The sequence below is a fragment of the Hoplias malabaricus genome, chromosome 8 (assembly GCF_029633855.1).
Source record: "Hoplias malabaricus isolate fHopMal1 chromosome 8, fHopMal1.hap1, whole genome shotgun sequence".
NCBI classification, from domain to species: Eukaryota; Metazoa; Chordata; class Actinopteri; order Characiformes; family Erythrinidae; genus Hoplias; species Hoplias malabaricus.
The window spans coordinates 16,598,760-16,620,263 of record NC_089807.1 but is presented as its reverse complement, the minus strand read 5'-3'; the positions used below and the strand labels follow the sequence as shown (position 1 = coordinate 16,620,263).

Here is a 21,504-nt window from a genome sequence, read left to right as displayed (position 1 = left end):
GCTTAAAGGAACACTACGTAACATTTTGTTTTTTGGCTCCTGGGTCTCTCCCTAATGTAATTTGTTTGTACAGCACTGTACTAAAATCAATGGGGAGGCAGAGGAAGGCGGAACTATATCTTCCCTGCTCCAGAAATTACATAGTGCAGGGTCAGCTGTGCTGAGTCTGGATTAGCAACTGCAGAGGTGCTGTTCTCCCTTTTACAGTTCAGTAAATCATCACACAGTCATTTTAAAGTAAAAATATTACATAGTGTTCCTTTAATATTGCAAAGGAAGATATATCTTATAAATTTATTTGTTTATTTAAAGCCCACTGGAAAGGTAGGAATAGTTTGTAAAATGCAATAAAAACAAGAATCTGTGATTTGGTTATTCTGTTTGATTTTTATTTAACATATTTAAAACATATTACTTTATTTATATTTACATATTTTTATAGTATACCATGTATAGGATGAAATGTACCAAGCTGTTGTGTGTTTTTTCTACAACCTGATCAATGATTATACTCACATTTGTTTTACTTTTTTGGCTTGTTTTACTGACCGTTTACAGGTTTGACTTTAACATTCTGTTCATTCATGTCTGACGTTAAAAATATTTACACAGGGTCAAAAAGCATGGTGTTTCAAAACATATGAGAAGTTCATATGAGAAGCATCACACGTGTACAAGTGAAGCAGACGCATAAGCTCCAGTGCCCTCCTCAAATTTGAAAAGACTGCAAATTAGTTGTTTAAAAAGAGGATGTTCTGACTGTGGCAGCAGAAATAGAACGTTGTCAAGGAATAGTCACTGGCACATTTGGTTTGATGTCAGGCTACAATTAACAACCACCAATTACAGACCACATTACTGTACACACACACAAAACGATGAAGTGCAGATATTTTGTAGCTGCAGCGTGAGAGCTGTAGATTATTTTACTCTGTGCAAAAAAAGTTTATACACCACTGCAACAAATGCACTATATTTCCCACTTGTTTTTGTTTGTTACATCCTTCGCATCTCCAAAATCATGGCAGAAAAAAGCACTTTACATTGTAAATACTATGTAGCATATGCAGACTATTGAAACGAAGGGCCATGTTTAGAACAATAGGGTGAAAAGCCAATGGCATGTTACAAGATTAAAGGGAATATTTATTACATAAGGAAACATGTTTGATTTTCATTTGACCCTCTGCAGGGATTCAATAAAATTGCTCACAGTACTAAGCCTCCACTCTGTTTTTCAAAAGGATTTTGTAAGTCTCTGAAAAGTCAGCACTAATCCTAGATTTTTCGATTCTTGTGCATTAAATATTCATTAGGGAGAAAGACAGTTAATGAAATATACATCGGGTTGTTGTTGGTGAATTGCAGGCAACAGACCCGTTTTTTGTTTGTTTGTTTTTTCTTTTTTTAATTGGAACCATATTTCTTTGTGCAAGTCTTTCTGAGGTGAAAGAGCCAGGGCTGTGTCATTTGCCCCATTTATGGTCATTTGTTGCAGAAGCACAGTACCGTCGGTGGTGTCCCTATTTGCGTTTTAGCAATATTGAAGCATTACTAGACCATAGAGTTACACTGCACTCTACTGGTGGCTTAGAAAACTAAAAAAGCACTAACGTTCCTCTCCATCTGAGTGATCAATTGAAATCCTGTTGTCAAATCTGATCTCAATTCTGAACTGGATTCAAAACTTCTTGCTGTTACAGAACAGTAATTTTATCCTGTATGTGCCCGTGCCCCTGGCCTGAAGCAGAAGGCAATGTGCAAGTCACTGCTTAGTCAGGAGAGGCTCATTATTTGAGGGACATTTTGAGGTCATACTCTTCTGCTCTTCAAAGGTAAAAACTGAATTTAGCACAAGGGTCTAAAATAAGAAATACACACCAACATATTTATAAACATGCTTTATTTTATTTTATTTTCATCTGGATAACATATTGGCACTGTGTACAAATAAATGAGCAAATAACTTTTAAAAAAATCAATGAATTTCCCTGATTGATTTGTTATAATTTTTAAATTTCAAAAGGTGTTTGCTATGATGTCCAACAATGGAAATATGTATTCAAAATGAAGCAAAGAAACATTATGAATAAAATGCAGTATAACTGCTTTTCTTAAAGGAAAGGTGTTTACAGCAGGGTAGCATGCAATTCTAATTAGGAATTACAGAGATTGTCTGTTACAGAAGAGTGTTTTTTACTATTTGTAAGTCAATAGCCCCTTTTAGTAACTATATAGTTCTGTCTTGTTTCAGCAATTCCTGATTTGGGCTTTTCCTTGATTTAACAAGATAACTGGGGATAAACAAAACACAATTTGCTGAAAGCATTCTGCTGCTAAAAATTAAAGGTCTAAAAAAATGTAAAAATTAAAACATTATATAATTTACTTACCTCTAAATATAGTTTTCTTTTTTTCAGAAAATATATGCCTAGCTCCCAAAGCCAGTGCTTTTTAAAAATGAATCATTAAGTTTTTTCTTAAGGCATTATATATTTAGCACGAAGGGTACCATTGGATGAAAAAAAAATTGAGTTATTCCATTTAAAATAAAGATTGGTATAAAACATAAAAATTCTGTGGCTTTAGCAAAAGTGTGCAGTTAACAGCATGCATTTCTAGCATAGATAGTATACAGATGATTTGTATAAACACAATATGGCATTTTTCCTATTCACTTCGATAAAAGCTGCACCAATTTAATCGCTTCCACCGCAAAGCTTCAACAACAACTTCTTGTAATCCCCTGAAGTGTCTCCCTGTAAATCCACAGAACATTAACAATTAAAGTTCATCATTCACTTACAGCTCAGCCAAATAATTCATATCAAATTTAACTGAGCATCAGGCACGTATGATAAATTAGCATGATTTGGGAAATGTTAGTCCTAATGTAGAAACCTGTGGCCTCATACTGAAACAGAATCAACAGCCACAATCACATTTTCCTAGAAAATTTATTCTACAATACTACCTGATTGGTGCGACTTGAAAGTAACTCAATCAGTGATAATTTATTCAAAATGACACACGTGATGATGTCATGGTAAGAGATGGTACCAGAAAAAAAAAAGAATTAAAAATATCAGGTTATGACTAAACAGGCTAGTTTTTATTAAACCAGTCAGAGACTGCAACGTCTCGTACACACCCCCAATCTTCCTTTAGGTGTGGGTCAACCCTTCTCTCTATTCCTTACAGCTTCCCCCTTTTAGTATCTTAGCCCCGCCCCTCTTCAAATTAGACTAACCCAACTCTGGCTAAGGGGTAACAAAGTTAATTGCAGGAGGACATTCATGCACAAACAACACAACCGTTGACAGATATTAAATTCACATCTTATTCCAATTCACAGGTGAGTATTTACACATGTACATAGTTTTTAAATTGTGTACATTTTTTATTTTACAGGTTCCTGGATTCAGCCCCCCCCATACTTCACTGTGGGCCCTTCAGGTAGTACATAGAGAGACAATTTGCAGCCATTCCCCCAGGAACAGGACCAGAGATATAAGGCAAGTAATTATACATGCAAGTATTCATTTATATAAACCCCACAGTCTTGGTGATAGGACAGAATCACTGACTAAAGTTTTTACTTGTGTCTCTTGTCCGCATCAACAAAGGTAATGTTTAGGGACTATGCAAAAGTGTAAGACCAGCAATCATTTAATACTTTTCAGTCCTAACAGCCAAAAAGTTTAAATTTTTTTCTGCAAAAAGACAGAAAAGCAGCACACTCATGTGATCTATATTTAATAGAAAGTTACACAAAAGCCTAAAACCCAGTATACACTATATACCCAAAGGTTGGTAGACATCTCCTGTAATTACTGAATTCAGCTATTTTATGGCAAACTCCTGCAGGCAGGGGTTGTAAGAGTGTAAAAACACACCACTGGGCTGAGGAGCAAGGGAACTCCGTTCTCTTGTGTGATGGAGCATTATTCAGTATCTCTTGGATGAGTTAGGGTTTCTGATCCAGAACCAATTATCCATCTGTGCCTAACATGTCTAATATTTATTTGGCCGAATGCCTTCAGATCCTCAGAGAAATGTTTTTTTTTAGATTTCTTCGAATCTAGTGTTAACTTTTCCAGGACGTTAGGGCAGAGAAGGGGACTAACTTCATATTAACAGCTTTTTCCTTAATTTCAGAGTTGCATGGACAAATCATTGGCCATATTATGTCTACAATTGACATTTATTTATATCTTCCAGTGTTTTCAGGAAACTTGGTCTCTGATATTTACACATTATTCTGTATTAGGGTTATTAAATAGGAGAGAGAACATGTGTAGCGTGTGAGTTTACTTACAGAAATGTCTGTGTATAGGGACTTCCCGTACTTCTTCACATAGGCCTGGCGGATGTCCAGCATGTCCACTTCAGAGCGTGACACCATAATGCGGATCAGAGTGCGGTCTTTAGTTCCCAACCCCTGTAAACAAAGATATTTAACTTAACTATAAAGGTGTTATGGTTCATGTTGCACTTAAAGAAAACTTTAATAATATATATTATAAATAAATATAAATCAGTCTCAGAGATCAAGCGCTATGTGTAATTCAAACTCCAAAAATATTTGCTGTATTACTGAATCAACACAAGCCTATATGACTATTATGTTTTCATGCAAAATGACTTGGATAATATCAGAACAATGACATGGTCAAAATGTCGTGAATATTTATTAAGGGAATTTAAGTTATTCTGCCTCATGTCCAAATCTGGAGTGATGTAACTCACCTTCATGGCTTTGTAAAGTCTTTCAGCAAAGTAGCCAGGTGTGTCTTTTATGCACTTCACTGCGGACAGCAAAACATTTTTAGATTTGACACATGAAGCTATTCCCCAGTAAAAGTCCTGATCAAGAAATACACACCATGGGCCAGTTTCTCTAACCTAGAAAAAGACTAATCCAAGATTGAAAATAATACAACAGAGATTTACAGTTGGGGCATTAGCCAATTTGGCAGTTTAGTCAGGGGATTAGTTTAATATGTCTCCAGAAATCTAACCTGATATACACTGGCTGAAACAAACTCAGACACAAAAAACGCTCAAAAGAATTAAGACCAGGGGTCAATATCAATATAAACTAACGCTCAAATATGGATTATTTTGTAACAAATTTCAACTCAACCTGTATGCAAATGAACTGTATGTTTACATCTCAGAAAAGATGCCCAAACAGGGGCTTTAACTACTTCACACAAAAAAGCTGGCAGGATAGATATAGGGACAAAGAACCAAAAGGTACAAATCAGTGCAAACTGATTAGACCTACAACAGACAAAGAAACACACACAAAAAAAAGTATAACACTTAATATAGTCATGCACCACACACAGGAGAAAGATGAGGGGGGGGAAAAAGTGATGTGACAATGTGTAGGCTATAGAAAAAAAATAAATTACCATGTTACCATTACCCTGAGATTGGTCAGCGGAATAGAGGACAAAAATGGTTAAAGTAAACAGTTAACTGTCAAGGAATGATTTTTATATTATTCAAAGCTAAGTGTCATAAACATTTTGTCTCATGATTTTGAATATAAATATCAGTGTATTAATTTGGACTATACATTTCTTTAATGTGTTGAACTATGTATTTGACAACTCAGGGACTCCATAAATTCTGCAACATAGTGCAGTAAAATGCTGTACACCAATATTACAGCATTCACATTCCTTATAATTAGGTTACAGTATAAAATACATGTTTTGCTCATTTTGTAAGTGCAAGTGAGGTAAAACATCCTATAAAAAAGTGAACTTATAAATGCCAATTCTCCACTAATTTTAGCATGTATTGGACAACTGAGCAGAATATAAAATGAGCAGAAATGTGATTTCAGTAGAGGATATGTACTTCTCTCCCAAACTTTTGCATTTGACTGCATATGTACATAAAACATTCGTGTAACAACCCCCACCACCACCCCAAACTCAATTTATGCTCACAGCATGTGGTAGACTGAGGTTTAGTGTGTGAATGCAGGTGTCACAAGAAAAGGAGGTCAGAGAAACAGACTTAGACCAGACAGGAGAACTCACCCACAGCTACCATCCCACTCTCCAGATCACCAGACATCTCCCTCTCTATGCTCTTCTCAATGTCTCTGCCACACATGTGCTGGTATTCATTAAACACTGTTCATATGAGCATAAAAAGAAACAGGGGTTATGTCTATAAACACTGTCTTCACAGCACATACTTTAGCTCTAACACTGTCTTCTGATTAAAACAAAGTGTCTTCTGTTTACATGTGTTCCTATCTTTTTCCAGCTGTGTATTAACCCCTTTACAAAGAAAGGTATAAATGGCTAATTGTGACAAATGTACATTATGTACTTTATATAATTTGATATCTTAAAGCCTTCAGTAAGCCCATTTTCAAATACATGTTTCAAAAGACATTTCAGCAACTATTTAACCTACTTTATATTACATTAAAAAAACATTTCACATTCACTAAAAGGTAGAAATCGATAAATGATAGAAATGACCAAATCACAAGCAGCAATAACTAGGCTACAGTCCCTTTATCAGAACCAGGAAAATATTTTGCCTTTTTTGTGAATGGAATTTATGGTTTATTACTGTTCTCCAAGATAATGCTTTTAAATTACCCCACTATGAGCCAAACATCATTTACATTCATTTAACATACAAAAATAAACACTTCTAATCAAGTCTTTACGTGATTAAGTAGTTAATCAAGACTTTTCCACTTTTAGTTCTTTTGTTCAGAATTCTTAGAGATTAACAAAGCCCAAGATTTTCTTTAAACAATTAACACAACTCATGTTAGTTTTCCCCAGTTTATTTGAAATCCTGTTGATTGTGTCCTTGAAAGAAAATTCTCAAATCTGAATTACCTGCTCTAAGATGTGCTTTGCTCCGGGCACACAGAATGGCATTAAACTTGGACTCATCTGTGCCCAGTTTATTCTCCCCTGCCTGATACAGGGTCTACAGCAGAACAGAATGAGCATCTGTAGTAAATAACTAGAAAACTTAACTTAAACATAACACAGTGGTAATACGAAAATTGCTGCAGTCACTGGTTACCTGAGCATCTTGTTTAGCTAATGATATATCCACATTCTCCCTCTCATCACGATTGCCCTGTGAAATAAGGAACAATATTAAGTGTTTAAGGTTTAGAAAACTCAGTCAGCACACACAGTATATACCACTTATAACATTATAAGGCATTATCCTCTTAAGGCTTGGATGTGTTTTTGCAGAAGTTAAAATCCAGAGATCAAGTAAGACAATAGCTGAATGTTATTTATCTGCACAGTAAGTTATTTTGGTGTAAAATCCCATTAGGGTAAATGGTGATAATTTCTTTCAAATATATAATTTATATTTTGTGATGTATTTCGTGTGTTGATTCCATTATCTCAATCTTCAAATGCAGACCTTTGTTATTCCAAAAGGCATCCCATATTTTACCTGAGCAAGAGAGACCAGCAGTCTGCGGAAGTGTCCTGAGGTGTCTCCAGTGATAGCCTCCTCCAGAGTCTTCTTGTTCTCTGTAAAATAAATAATTTATAAATACTTGTCTCAAATTCACATCGTAAAGTAAATGCCAGAGGTTTGACAGGGAATTGCCATCTAGAATTCTTAGGTTTGATAATACAATATTAACAACCTGCTTTGTAGATTTGATTGATTTCTCTGATCTCTGCGTTGGAGCGAGAGGACAGGATCTCAATCAGACAGGCTTCATCAGTTCCTGCTCCCTGCAGCAACAGGTTATATTATATGGTAAAATGTGTGTTCTTACAGGCTCAAGAATTGGAAACATATACAGTTTAACAACACCCACAGTTGGAATGCAGCCAGTAGAGCTTCAAACTAATCTGCTTAAAAAGGTAAACTCTTATTTAACAAATCATACAGTTTAACATAAGTTTAACATACAATTTATATCAGTTGTCTGTGTGAGTAAAATGGCTTATATTGTGATTTAGGAAGAAATTATACACATACCTTAATGGCTTCTCTAAGCTCTGATGCATCAAATTGAGCAGGTGTCTTCAACATAGCCAACACCAGCTTCTCAAAGTTCCCAGAAAGCTCAGACTTCAAATCTTTAATCAAGTCCTAAAAAATTGTGAATGAGGCTGATCAGCTACATATGCATCAAGAGCTCACAAGGCTGATACAATAGGGAAAAAAACTTAATTTTAAAATGTTCTGGAATGAGAATGTGATATGGGAGTTATATTTAATCAGACACAGGTAAATGGCTACACATTACCTTTCCATATGCTGTCTTGTATGTAATCAGGAGAGGTACACGTTGCTTGCAGGAACGACTACCAAGAAGGTTAATTATAGCCTGCTCATCAGTGCCTGTTGAAACATCAGTCAGTTTTTATAAAATGGTAAACAAAACCCCCAAAGAGACTTATGTTGAAGTCAGATGTTTAGAAATGAGTAACTTGATGTGGGAATTTTAGACCTTCAGAAATTACCACAAAACCACACAATGCCCTGTTGAACCAACTATTACACAATATACCCAGGCCACAGTCGTGTAGAAAAAAACAAGCCACTACCACAACAGAGATAATTATATGGAAACAGGTTGAGTGTAAGAGAATGAAGTATAAAAATATTCACCAAAGCCCTTCATGGCCTTCCTCAGAACTTCTACATCTTTTAAAGCATCAGCTCCGGGAAAATCTGGAATCGTTCCCCTGAATCCACGCTAAATGTAGAATAAAAGTGCAAAGCAATAAGGATAATGTCAATACATGTTAATATCTTCCATTTAAACATATATATTTTTTCTGGGTTACCACAGAAAAAAACTCTGATTTATATTTCAAGGTGAGAAGCTCACATAAATTGCTGGAACTGCAGGAGAACCTCCTCCATAACCTCCTCCATATGCAGGCATGGATGGATTTGGAGTATGGGCTTGTGGCTGGGCAGGTATGGATGGATTGGTCGAGGGGACTTGTGGGTACCCTGGCATGGACGGAGTCGGTGCAGGGCCTTGTGGGTAGCCGGGCATGGATGGAGTAGGGGCAGGGCCTTGTGAGTAGCCTGGCATGGATGGAGTTGGTGTAGGGCCTTGTGGGTAGCCAGGCATGGATGGAGTTGGTGCAGGGCCTTGTGGGTAGCCAGGCATGGATGGAGTTGGTGCAGGTCCTTGTGGGTAGCCAGGCATTCCCTGGCCTGGAGCTGGTCCAGCTGGGTAACCCATGCCTGGCCCCTGAGGCATTCCTCCACCTGGCTGTGTGAACAGGTCAAAGAGCTGAGTCAAATGCAGGTTTCAACCAGTCAAAGTCTAAACACAGCAATTGTATTTTTATTTACCTGGCCACTGTGATCAGAAAAAAAAACCCTTAAGAAATATTTCTACAACAAGAATAAATAATACTTATTTATTATATAACTAACACTTGTTTATTTGTGTTTCTATTATAATTGGTGTATTATTCCATTATTAGTTATTTGGTTATTAGTACAGTGTTCTGTCAGTGAATATTTCTTAAGTCATTAATTTATTTATTCATTTAATTTCTGTAACTACTTCATCCTGTTCAGTGACACATTTTTTGATTAACCAATCCACCTACCGACATATGGAGAAAAAGCACCAGAAGGAAACGCATGCAGAAATGGGAAGAACAAAACATGGCATGTAGAAAAATAACTAAATACAAAATATATTTGTTTAAATTGGCAGTCCTTAAGATTTGTTCTTTTCGTGGTCGTGTCACACGTACAGCATCGAACAGGGGTTCCAGCACATTTTGCTGGTTTGCCAGTGCAATAGCAATTTCAGTCCTAGCCTCAATCGCTTTATAAACACAACCTATACAACCACATGGATATAGCTGTTTATCTTGAGAAAATTGATGACATCAATTTGCTGATGACATTAAAACAAATAGCTACAGTGTAACTGACCAGCTATCTAGTGTTAGAGCAGCGGTTTTATTTGTTGCTCAATGAACACAAATGTTTATTTACCTATTGATGCATCAAAAACATTATTATTTAACAAATAAAAAAAGCTTTATTTGTTGGACATAAGTACTCCCTAACGTTTGACAGTATTTTATCGTAAATGAACAGGAACAATGTACTAAAAAAATATTATTATAACTATACTAATGTGGATATACATTTTTTATTTATTCGTAGGCAGTGATAGTGTGTCTGCAATTAAATTGCTTAAAACCTTCAAACTTGCTGGTCAGTATAACAGTACAAATCCTCTTACATCCTCTGATTAAAAAACAAAAAAAAATGGCTGAATGTCATATATCTCCCATCACCCTATATTTTGCAGAATGTAGGTAATAAAATAACAATTGAATAGTGCATTGTTTGTAGGATAACTATTTATATTTGGCTATGAGATTCACAGCTCCTTGTCTAACATTTAGTACAGAGTGTAGAAGGAAGTAATAGCTTTATGATTTGTAAAATTTGTGTGTCATTATTTGGAACAAAGCCACTTCCTTCCTCAGGTTTTGACTGATCTCTGTGAATAATCCATCCACTCTGACTACTCATCTGATTCATTCGCGCTGAAAGTAGACTACATCATAACACGTTTTATAAGTAGTTTTCCACAGGCTCTATGCGATTATAAACCTCAACTGTCTGTAAATGTCTGTAAATCTTCAAAACATATAAAGTGATGTTTCCAGTTTAACCACTGACAACCTAGTTCATTGCAACCTTCATCTACTCACTTACCATGCCTGTATTGAATCCAGGATTGGAGACATTATCAAGCCCAAATCCAGGCATTCCAGGTCCAACAGGAGCTCCCCAGCCACCTACAAATATCAAATAATCAATCAATGAAACTTCGCTTATATAGCACATTTCAAACCAACTGAACATTAGTTTAAAATGCTTTTTAAAGCAAGAGAAGTAAAATAACACATAATATTAAATGAAAATATTATATAATTCCATAAAATAATATATTGTAAAATATTTAAAAAGTTAATCAGAGATAAAACAAATCTTATTTAGGAAAGACTTGAAAAACAAAGATAGAATTATATACATAACAGCAAGAATTAATTTATATATATAATTAAACAAATAAATACCCTTTAAAAAAGGGTCATGTGTTGTTCCTGTGGTACATGGGCCTCAAACAGTACACTAAATGTAGTTCTTCACACATGGAACTGCGATATTAACCTCAATTAAAAGGGTCAGTGAAGGGATTATTTTTGATGATTTGTACTATACAGGATAATAACCTTAACATTTAACCAAAAAAAAAAAACCAAACAAACAAATTAAACTTAAAGAATTTCAGAATATTAATAAATTGATAATGCAGGAGAAATGCATATGTATATAATATGGAAAGTCTTTAAGACATAAATATAATTATACAGCTTAACACAGTACTAAATATATACTGCCATTGGACACAGACTTGTCAAACAGGCAGAGAGTGGACACACCCACACCAGGAAACTCTGACGCACCAGGCAGCAATGTTAATGCTGCTTTTCAGCAGAGGCTGTTTTGAAACCAACAACATCTTAATATAATCCATATGATCTCCAGCACACAGATGTACATTCATAGTACACAGTGCTATTCAGCAGCAGACTTCACGTCAGTAATAAGACAGAAAAGGGTCTGCAAGTCAGCCATGTGCCAACTTAACAAATGAATACATTCAGTGACAGGAGTTTCCATTCATGATGTGCTGTTTTTAGTAGCAACATCTGGGAACTCCACCACGACTACCAGAGTCATACCTAGCCAAATTACATACCTGTAGGAAGAGGAGGGTAGGCCCCAGACTGTGGAGGAAAGGCCCCGGGCTGTGGAGGGTAGGCACCTGGTTGGGGAGGATACCCACCTGCTTGAGGGGGGTATCCTCCAGCCTGAGGAGGATAACCCCCTGCTGCAGGAGGGTAAGCTCCTGGCTGGGGAGGGTATCCTCCAGCCTGTGGAGGGTAGCCCCCAGGTTGAGGAGGGTAACCACCAGATTGTGAAGGATAGCCAGGATAACTCATGGTTTACTCTGCAAAAAAACACAGGATGTAGTCAGCTGTATACAATAAGTAACCATAGCATTCACCTTAGTGTCACTGCTTGACTGAGAATAATACACCAGTCAAAAAATATCCGACTAGGAGTGTCCTGTGACCAATGAAAATGATAGCTACTGAGCTATCTTGGCGTTTCATCTACCAAGTGGACCAAAAATATAGATGTCTAATAGAGTGGACAGTAAGTGGGTACTGTGTTTAAAAACTCCAGCAGCACTGATGTGTCTGATCCACTCATACCAATGAAGCCCACACTTACACACTACCACAACCACGTCACTGTAACTACTGTGCTGAAATTGATCCACCACACAAATAATACCTGCTCTGTCCTGGTCCTGTGAGGGTCCTGAACATTAAAGTACAGGGTATTTGTAGAACTACAAGTACTTCTGTATGGTCAGTTGAGCTGATAAAATGAAACAAAAGTGTAGAGAAAAGGTTTTTACTGGTAATGGTTTTAAATGGACTACTGGAAAACCAGTATCTCAAACACCAGCTCAAGAAATCCACTGGTAGTAGATAAGGAGCTCCTAATCAGCTATGCCATATTTACAACATAAAAGACTTGTCCAGCCCCCCTGTTTTTTTTCTCCTACATACAGCATTAGCTTAACATACCAACAATTCATCAATCCTCAGGTACTCTTCTAAACGCCCTCAGCCATATTTCAAATATAAGCACCAAGAATATAAACACTCTGTGTTACTCTGGATTGAATTGGAATGAATTTTGTGATAGAGGAACACAAAAATCTTCTGGTTGAATGGCATCAGCTCCTCACAGATATGTTTCACCATCAGTTAAAGATACACGGGGAATGAGAGGGTTTTACTGCATAAAACAAAGACCAAACATGCTTTTAATACCTTTAATTTCCAAACAAATGTTGAAGGAGCATGTGTCCACTTTTAACGATATAGTAGCTACATAGTTACTGCATGGTAAATAAATAAAACTGATGCTAGTTAACTAGATACTCTATTTACCCATAAACAACGTGAGTAATACAGTTGTAATTAACAAAAAAGTACAATTTCATGTTACTAACAATTATATCATAACAATATATTATATCATAACAATTGGCAATATACTACATATGATCTACACAACATGCCTCTGTCATGCTTGTCAAACATGCTCCATGCTTTAGTATTTTGCAGCCCTGAGCAAATTATGTGCATCAGAATAGGAATATGGAAGAAACCCACACCATGACAGCTACTAGCTGCTTTGCGTTTTGTAGCCACAGAGACCAGGACTCATGGATTTGAATACAGATGCACTTCTAAGCTGTTCTCTTATCAATGGATGTGTCCTATCAGTGAATGAGAATGAGTAATGCATGATGACAGCCATAAACATATGCAGTTAAGAGGAAGGTGAACAAACACTATGAAAAAACGGGTACTGTGACCTGTGTACATGGAAAGAACAAAGACACCACACCTGAAGCCTAAGCTGTTAAAATACATACATTTTCAAGTCCTGTATTTGTTTGTTTGTCCAATTCACATGACGTTGAAAACATTACCTCTTTACCAGCAGCCTCACAGTAATAAGACCGGAATGAGAGTTCTACAGTAATAACATGTTGGCTGTGAAGCTTCTCCATTAAAGAGAGCGTAGTAAACTACTTTAATTATCTGAATTAACTGTGAGCTTCATATAGGAATCCTGTAAAAATACCTGTAGTATTGCTGTTCATCTCTGTATAAGGTGAACAGTAAACAAGCCACACAGTATGTGACTGTAGACCACGGAAGAAGGAAAGCAGCAGGATGTACACTGAGTAGGAATGCCATGTTCAGTGAAGCAGGCCCTGACAGACTGGACCCCGCCCATGAACTATATACAGGCTGTGGGATTTACGACCACGGGCCTTAACAACATAGGAGTAGCCTACACTACTGCAGTTGACAGTGGAGGTAAACATGGACTTTAACTGTAAACAAACTCCATGTAATGAAACTGTGTCACATATAGAGACAAGAAATTCTACTCGTTCAGAGAGTCCTGCGCTACAAACAGAAAACAAAACTATAAACACATAACACAGACCGAAACTACGCTGATGTGTCGAGCAGCGAGAAGCAATGAGTTATGGAGGGTTATAACGACACAGAGACAATATTCTACTTACCTGTTCCTTAAACCCCGTACAGTTCAGCAATGAAGTCGAGCCAGCCTCCACTTCGAAAAGCTTGGTCAAGCCAACCCCCACTTAGTTTTGGTGGAACGTCGTATTTTGAACATTACTGTAATGGCGTGCAGAGGAACAAATTTCAAAATAAAAGCCAAAAGTCAATGACAGGAAATGTATGTAATAAATAAATAATTTTCTAAACAAATAATAAATGGATAAACAATACATATTTGCTATTTTGTGGAAATAATGAAGATTTTAGGACATGACTCTCAAGTAACTCTGATGTGCCATTTCAAAATAAAGGCCCTTTGAATTGTCCCATTTCTGTAAATTTAATTCCAAATTTAGATCATTATTAAAAGGAAACATTTACTTTGCACAGAACAATTTCACTTCATAATCATAGTACAACACCTGATTATGTCACTCACTGAATATGAAGTCATTCTGATGAGCCATTTCAAAATAAAGGCCCTTTTAATTGTCCCATTTCTGTAAATGTAATTCCAAATTTAAATAATTATTAAAAGGAAACCTTTAGTTTGCACAGAACAATTTCCCTTCATTATCATAGTACAACACCTGATCATGTCACTCACTGAATATCAAGTCATTCTGATGTGTCATTTCAAAATAAAGGCCCTTTGAATTGTTCCATTTCTGTACATTTATTTCCAAATGTAAATAATTATTAAAAAGAAACCTTTAGTTTGCACAGAACAATTTCACTTCATAATCATAGTACCACACCTGATTATGTCACTAACTTAATATGAAGTCATTCTGATGTGTCATTTCAAAATAAAAGCCCTTTGAATGGTCCCATTTCTGTAAATTTAATTCCAAATTTAGATCAATATTAAAAGTGAACCATTAGTTTGCACAGAACAATTTCACTTCATAATCATAGTACAACACCTGATCATGTCACTCACTGAATATCAAGTCACTCTGATGTGTCATTTCAAAATAAAGACTCTTTGTGTTGTCCTATGTCTGTAAATTTATTTCCAAATTTAAATAATTATTAAAAAGAAACCTTTAGTTTGCACAGAACAATTTCACTTCATAATCATATTACCACACCTGATTATGTCACTCACTTAATATGAAGTCATTCTGATGTGTCATTTCAAAATAAGGGCCCTTTGAATTGCCCCATTTCTGTAAATTTAATTCCAAATTTAGATCATTATTAAAAGGAAACCTTTAGTTTGCACAGAACCATTTCACTTCATAATCACAGTACAACACCTGATCATGTCACTCACTGAATATGAAGTCATTCTGATGTGTCATTTCAAGATAAAGGCCCTTTGAATGGTCCCATTTCTGTAAATTTAATTCCAAATTTATATAATTATTAAACTTAAACTAATAGTTTGCACAGAACAATTTCAATTCATGATTATAGTACAACACCCGATTATGTCACTCACTTAATATGAAGTCATTCTGATGTGTCATTTCAAGATAAAGGCGCTTTGAATAGTCCCATTTCTGTAAATTTATTTCCAAATTTACATAATTATTAAAAGAAAACCATTACTTTGCACAGAACAGTTTCACTTCATGATGATAGTACAACACCTGATTATGTCACTCACTAAATATCAAGTCATTCTTATGTGTCATTTCAAAATAAAGGCACTTTGTGTTGTCTCATCTCTGTAACTTTAATTCCAAATTTATATAATTATTAAATGGAAACCATTAGTTTGCACAGAACAATTTCAATTCATAATGATAGTACAACACCTGATTATGTCACTCACTTAAAATCAAGTCATTCTGATGTGTCATTTCAAAATAAAAGTGCTTTGAATGGTCCCGTTTTTGTAAATTTAGTTCCAAATTCATATAATTAATAAAAGGAAATCATTAGTTTGCACACAACATTTTTACTTCATAATGATAGTACAACACCTGAATATGTCTCTCACTTAATATCAGGTCATTCTGGTTAGTACTGCCAGAACAACAGCCATGTAAATGACAATTTAACTGTTGAATTTCCTTTATGTTTAAACTGTCATTAAATGGAATACTCTTGTTATTATACACCAGTTTCAATTTGTAACAATGATAGTACAGCACCTGAGTGTGTCAAAAACGGGACCATTCAAAGCGCCTTTATTTTGAAATGACACATCAGAATGACTCGATGTTAAGTGAGCGACATAATCAGGTGTTGTACTATCATTATGAATTGAAATTGTTCTGTGCAAACTAATGGTTTCCATTTAATAATTATATAAATTTGGAATTAAAGTTACAGAGATGAGACAACACAAAGTGCCTTTATTTTGAAATGACACATCAGAATGACTTGATATTTAGTGAGTGACATAATCAGGTGTTGTACTATCATTATGAAGTGAAACTGTTCTGTGCAAAGTAATGGTTTTCTTTTAATAATTATTTAAATTTGGAAATAAATTTACAGAAATGGGACCATCTAAAGGGCCTTTATCTTGAAATGACACATCAGAATGACTTCATATTCAGTGAGTGACATAATCAGGTGTTGTACTATCATCATAAAGTGAAATTGTTCTGTGCAAACTACTAGTTTCCTTTTAATAATTATGTAAATTTGGAATTAAATTTGTAGAAATGGGACAATTCAAAGAGCCTTTATTTTGAAATGACACATCAGAATGACTTGATATTCAGTGAGTGACATAATCAGGTTTTGTACTATGATTACGAAGTAAAATTGTTCTGTGCAAACTAAAGGTTTCCTTTTAATAATGATCTAAATTTGGAATTAAATTTACAGAAATTGGCCAATTCAAAGGGCCTTTACTTTGAAATGACACATCAGAATGACTTGATATTAAGTGAGTGATATAATCAGGTGTGGTACTATGATTATGAAGTGAAATTGTTCTGTGCAAACTAAAGGTTTCTTTTTAATAATTATTTAAATTTGGACATAAATTTACAGACATAGGACAACACAAAGGGCCTTTATTTTGAAATGGCACATCAGAGTGACTTGAGAGTCATGTCCTAAAATCTTCATTATTTCCACAAAATAGCAAATATTTGTTGTTTATCCATTTATTATTTATTTAGAAAATTATTTATTTATTACATACATTTCCTGTCATTGACTTTTGGCTTTTATTTTGAAATTTGTTCCTCTGCACGCTATTACCGTAATGTTCAGAATACGACGTTCCACCAAAACTAAGTGGGGGCTGGCTTAACCAAGCTTTTCGAAGTGGAGGCTGGCTTGACTTCAGTCATTTACTGGTTGTTTCTACATCTAACCATGTTCTTCGCACACATTAGTATTTCCCACCCATCAGTCAATCTCATATCTTATTTTGAAAGGCCCAACTAGGTATTTTTTTTTTGCAGCAAAGGGTTTTAGCCATGAGTACAAACATTATTAATAAATGATTATATATATAATTTTTTTTTGAACCATAATTGGGCTGTCCCTGTAATTCCAACCATGTTTTCTAACTTTTCTAGGAGAATATTGTGATCTATTATATTGAAGGCTGCGCTGAGGTCAAGAAGCACGAACAGGGATACGTGGCCTTGATCAGAGGCAAGAAGAAGATCATTTGTTATCTTGACTAGAGCTGTCTCTGTACTACGATGTGCTCTGCATCCAGATTGGAATTTTTCATATATATGATTCTTATGTAGATATGAAGTAAGTTGTTGGGCCATAGCTTTTTCTTGGACAGAAATATCAGATTTGAAATAGGCCTGTAATTAGACAGTGTACTAGCATCAAGATTTGGTTTCTTGATCATAGGTTTAATAACTGCTCATTTAAAAGCTTTGGGTACATGGCCCAGGCTAAGGGATGAGTTTACTATAGTTAAAAGAGGATTGATAATATCTGGTAGTACTTCTTTGAGTAATTTTGTGGGTATTGCATCAAGTGTGCAAGTTGTACAGTTTGCGGAGGTGATAATCTTCTCTAGTTCTAACTGTGGGAGTGGGTAAAAGGGTTCAAGTCTTTCTTTTACAATTACATTATGTTTTATATCAGTCATATCGGGTGGCAGCCAGGTTGGATTTAATACGGTGGCTTGAGTTTGTTGTCTAATATTCTCAAGTCTATTATTAAAAAAGTCCATAAACTCTTTACTAGTGAGAGTTGGTGGAAATAGTTGTTTAGAACCTGCTTGATTTTTTGTACTTCTGGAAAACACACTAAACAGTACTCTAGGATTATGTTTATTATTGGAGATCAGCGAGACCAGATATGCTGAGCGAGCTTTAGTGAGGGCATTTGTATGCTCTATAAGGCTGTCCTTCCAGACAGAGTGGAACACTTCCAGCTTGGTTGATCGCCATATCCGCTCTAGTTTCCATGATATTTGTTTTAAAGTACTGGTTTTATCATTGTACCATGGGGTGAGCTTTTTCTGTCTTATACTTTTTCTTTTAAGTGGTGCTACATTTTCTAAAGTAGATCGACAAGTATTTTCTAAGTAGTCAGTTAGTACATCTAGCTCCATTGGGTCTGATGGAGTGGGAACTGGTGTTAATATTTCTGGGCGGTTTTCTATAAATTGTAGGGCGGTAGATGGTTTTATTATACGCTTTGTAGAATAGCGAGGGGACATATATTATGGCTAAGCATAGCTCGTATGAAATTAGGTAATGGTCGGAGATTGCAAAAGAGTTTGCTAAAGTGTGACTGCAGTAGTGTGTAGGCCCTGTTATATTTTGAGTAATACAAATAGAATCTAAGATTGAGGTAAATACCACTCATTTCAGAAAAATAATAATCAAGAAGGTGTTACTTTTGGCCATATAGCATATTTTTCAAAATAACACTTATTAGACCCAGTAAACACCTGATGGGAGTTTTCACAGTAAGTTTACAGAGGAAATTAGTCATTTGTTTCTTTTTTAATTATGAATTGTTTATTTTGCCAAAGTCACTTACAAAAATTGTTGAGTAATAGCAGAGTTATCCATTAATCTACTGTAGATAATCTACTCTTTCTACTCAGGGCAGAAAGGGTTAATACATGGTGTGTAATATTAAACTGGGCCACATTTTATGGTCTGCTCTCTTCTTTAGGAGCTTATTGACTCAATGCAGTGGTTTGTTAGGGCATATGTGCTAATATTCTACAGAATCCAGTGCCTCAATAGCAAACACTCAAAATGAATACAAATAAATACAAATAATACAAAATAAATTATATATATATATATATATATATATTTCTATTCATGTTATATACACCTTCTTAATTATAAGTGTTCCAAAACTCTGGTCATGATTTTCAGTTTGACTTGTGAGGTCACACACAGGTTAAACATTTAATCATCAGCAGTAAGGTTAGTAGAAGTTCACAGAGTACAGAAATGGAATAAGACAAAAGACTGTCAATTTCTATGAATCGGGTAACAGCTATAAATATGGCTGCTCTGGATATAGTTGAATTATAATGACATGGTTTAAAGTAGTCATCAAGAATTGAAGAACTGGTTTTTTGAGAAACATGTTGAGGAAGGTGTATAGCTTTTTAGATGTTCACAGTGAGTCTTTTAGAGTTTCTTAGGGGATATAACTAAATGAGATTTGGGATACTCAAATTAAGGGCAAAAATTAATAGTAAATATTAATTGTTAACAGCATTAAAATCAAGAATGAGAAAGGGTTAATTTTCTGTCTTTAGTTCATTTGCAGATAAACATGAGTGTTTTTAAATATATTAGAAAATCTGAGCATAGTGTGAGACTTTACTGAGATCTCCATTAAAATTCAAGAAAAGACACACATGTGATTCCTGAGAGACATTGTGTAGAAGAAAATACAACAAGACAAAAGACATTTTGGTTTTCTTTACTATCGGGCCTACCTCCATGCTGGCAAACAATTTGGGATCGGTGTCAGAGGAAAGCCTCCTCTGTCACCAAAACAAAAATGACCTGGAATTTCCTTGACATCACTGGAAACTTCATTGGACTAGTCAAACAAGATCAAACTAGAACTTTCTGGTCACACAAGTCTGGGTGTGAGGTTTGGGGCTGGTTTATTAAATTATTTTAACAAACACAAGAAGGTCACAACATACATGAATACTGATGTTAAATAGTCACTGGCAATCACAAGATACACACTACAGAGACTATAGAGATGAACACAAGAGGAAGTAAAAGGCATAAGACAAACACAAGAACTAAACAAAATAATATAATTAAATAAAATAAAATAAAAAAAAAAACAGAAACAAAACAAGACCTGGTGAAACCTGACATTTTAACTGAATAGTTTTTACTAAATGCTGTATTTCTCTCATAAATTCACTGTAAGGTTAAGCTAACAGACATGTCTGAGCTTGCTCCTTTTTAACTAAATCCGTTTTCAAATATGGTCTCTTGAAAAAGTTTGGAGAATTAGGTCCAGACATATTTTGGAGTTGTCCTTTCACACATGGAGGACACAGCCTGAGATTTTCAGCATCAGATACATTTTCAAAGTAAGGGAAGACTTATTTGTTTGTAGTGGCGCCTTTGAGAAAAGGCAAGATTTGACTGAATCTCCCATGCGCTCACGCTGACTTTACCCAGAATTTTTATTATGGGGCTAGCAGTCCGGGTAATGTCTGGCACAAATATTACAAATGATTATTTTCACACAGAAAGCTGCTCTGATTAAAGTCCGGAAAAGTTCTGGGTTACCGTGCATGTGTGAAAGGGGCTCATATGTACAAGAATTTTGTTTCTAACCCCTTCCTGTTTCTTTCTCTGCTGGTGTGAAGCAAGCTTTGTGAGGTCTGTTTGCTCGCACTGTCACAGTTTGTGCTTCAACAGACACCCATGGTTTGCAGTAACCTGTGAAGTTTTTTTCTCACAACTTCAACAGCAGTGAAGAATTTCAACACCTTCATGACCTTCAGTCTGACACTGATAGTCATAGTCATTAGAATAGGCTGCCTGAGCGTTTATTTAAATATAAGTTCAGAAATATCTCTTATAGATGGTTTGGTACTCACTACCACTGTAAAATAACACTGAGAAAACAAAAATTCCCAGACTCTTAAACCAGAAGTAATAACAACAACAACAATAATAATTCGCTACATAACCTTTGTGTATTATACTGGGTACAAATACAGCATATATCAAAATAATTTGTAAACACGTTCTAATTAGTGAATTTAGCTAATGCAGCAAAAAAAAAAAAATCAGCTTATACAATCTCCATAAGAAAGCAGAGTGGGACACTACAGCAGTCAAACATTAGCCAAAGATCACAATAAACAATGCCAAATATTGATGCTGTAATG

The 21,504-nt window shown here is 35.4% G+C and overlaps 1 protein-coding gene across 1 annotated transcript; it reads right to left on the bottom strand.

The window, feature by feature from the left end:
• Positions 1-1,903: 1,903 nt before the first annotated feature.
• Positions 1,904-14,344, bottom strand: anxa11a (annexin A11a). Its single transcript, XM_066678951.1, has 15 exons — positions 14,219-14,344; positions 11,792-12,043; positions 10,741-10,823; positions 8,867-9,262; positions 8,644-8,731; positions 8,279-8,373; positions 8,008-8,121; positions 7,667-7,757; positions 7,468-7,547; positions 7,078-7,134; positions 6,885-6,978; positions 6,060-6,155; positions 4,750-4,808; positions 4,319-4,441; positions 1,904-2,759 (listed from the first exon to the last, which is right to left on the bottom strand). Exons 2-15 carry the CDS (start codon positions 12,033-12,035, stop codon positions 2,700-2,702), a joined length of 1,680 nt encoding a protein of 559 aa, XP_066535048.1. The 5' UTR covers positions 12,036-12,043; positions 14,219-14,344; the 3' UTR covers positions 1,904-2,699.
• Between the last annotated feature and the right edge of the window lie 7,160 nt (positions 14,345-21,504).

Excerpts from the sequence above, each read along its gene's own strand:
- anxa11a (XM_066678951.1), bottom strand. The coding sequence starts at position 12,035 with ATGAGTTATCCTGGCTATCCTTCACAATCTGGTGGTTACCCTCCTCAA. Across the intron at positions 6,156-6,884 it reads CAAAGCACATCTTAGAGCAG|TGTTTAATGAATACCAGCAC; the intron begins GTAATTCAGATT and ends TCATATGAACAG. Across the intron at positions 2,760-4,318 it reads CCCTATACACAGACATTTCT|GGAGACACTTCAGGGGATTA; the intron begins GTAAGTAAACTC and ends GTGGATTTACAG.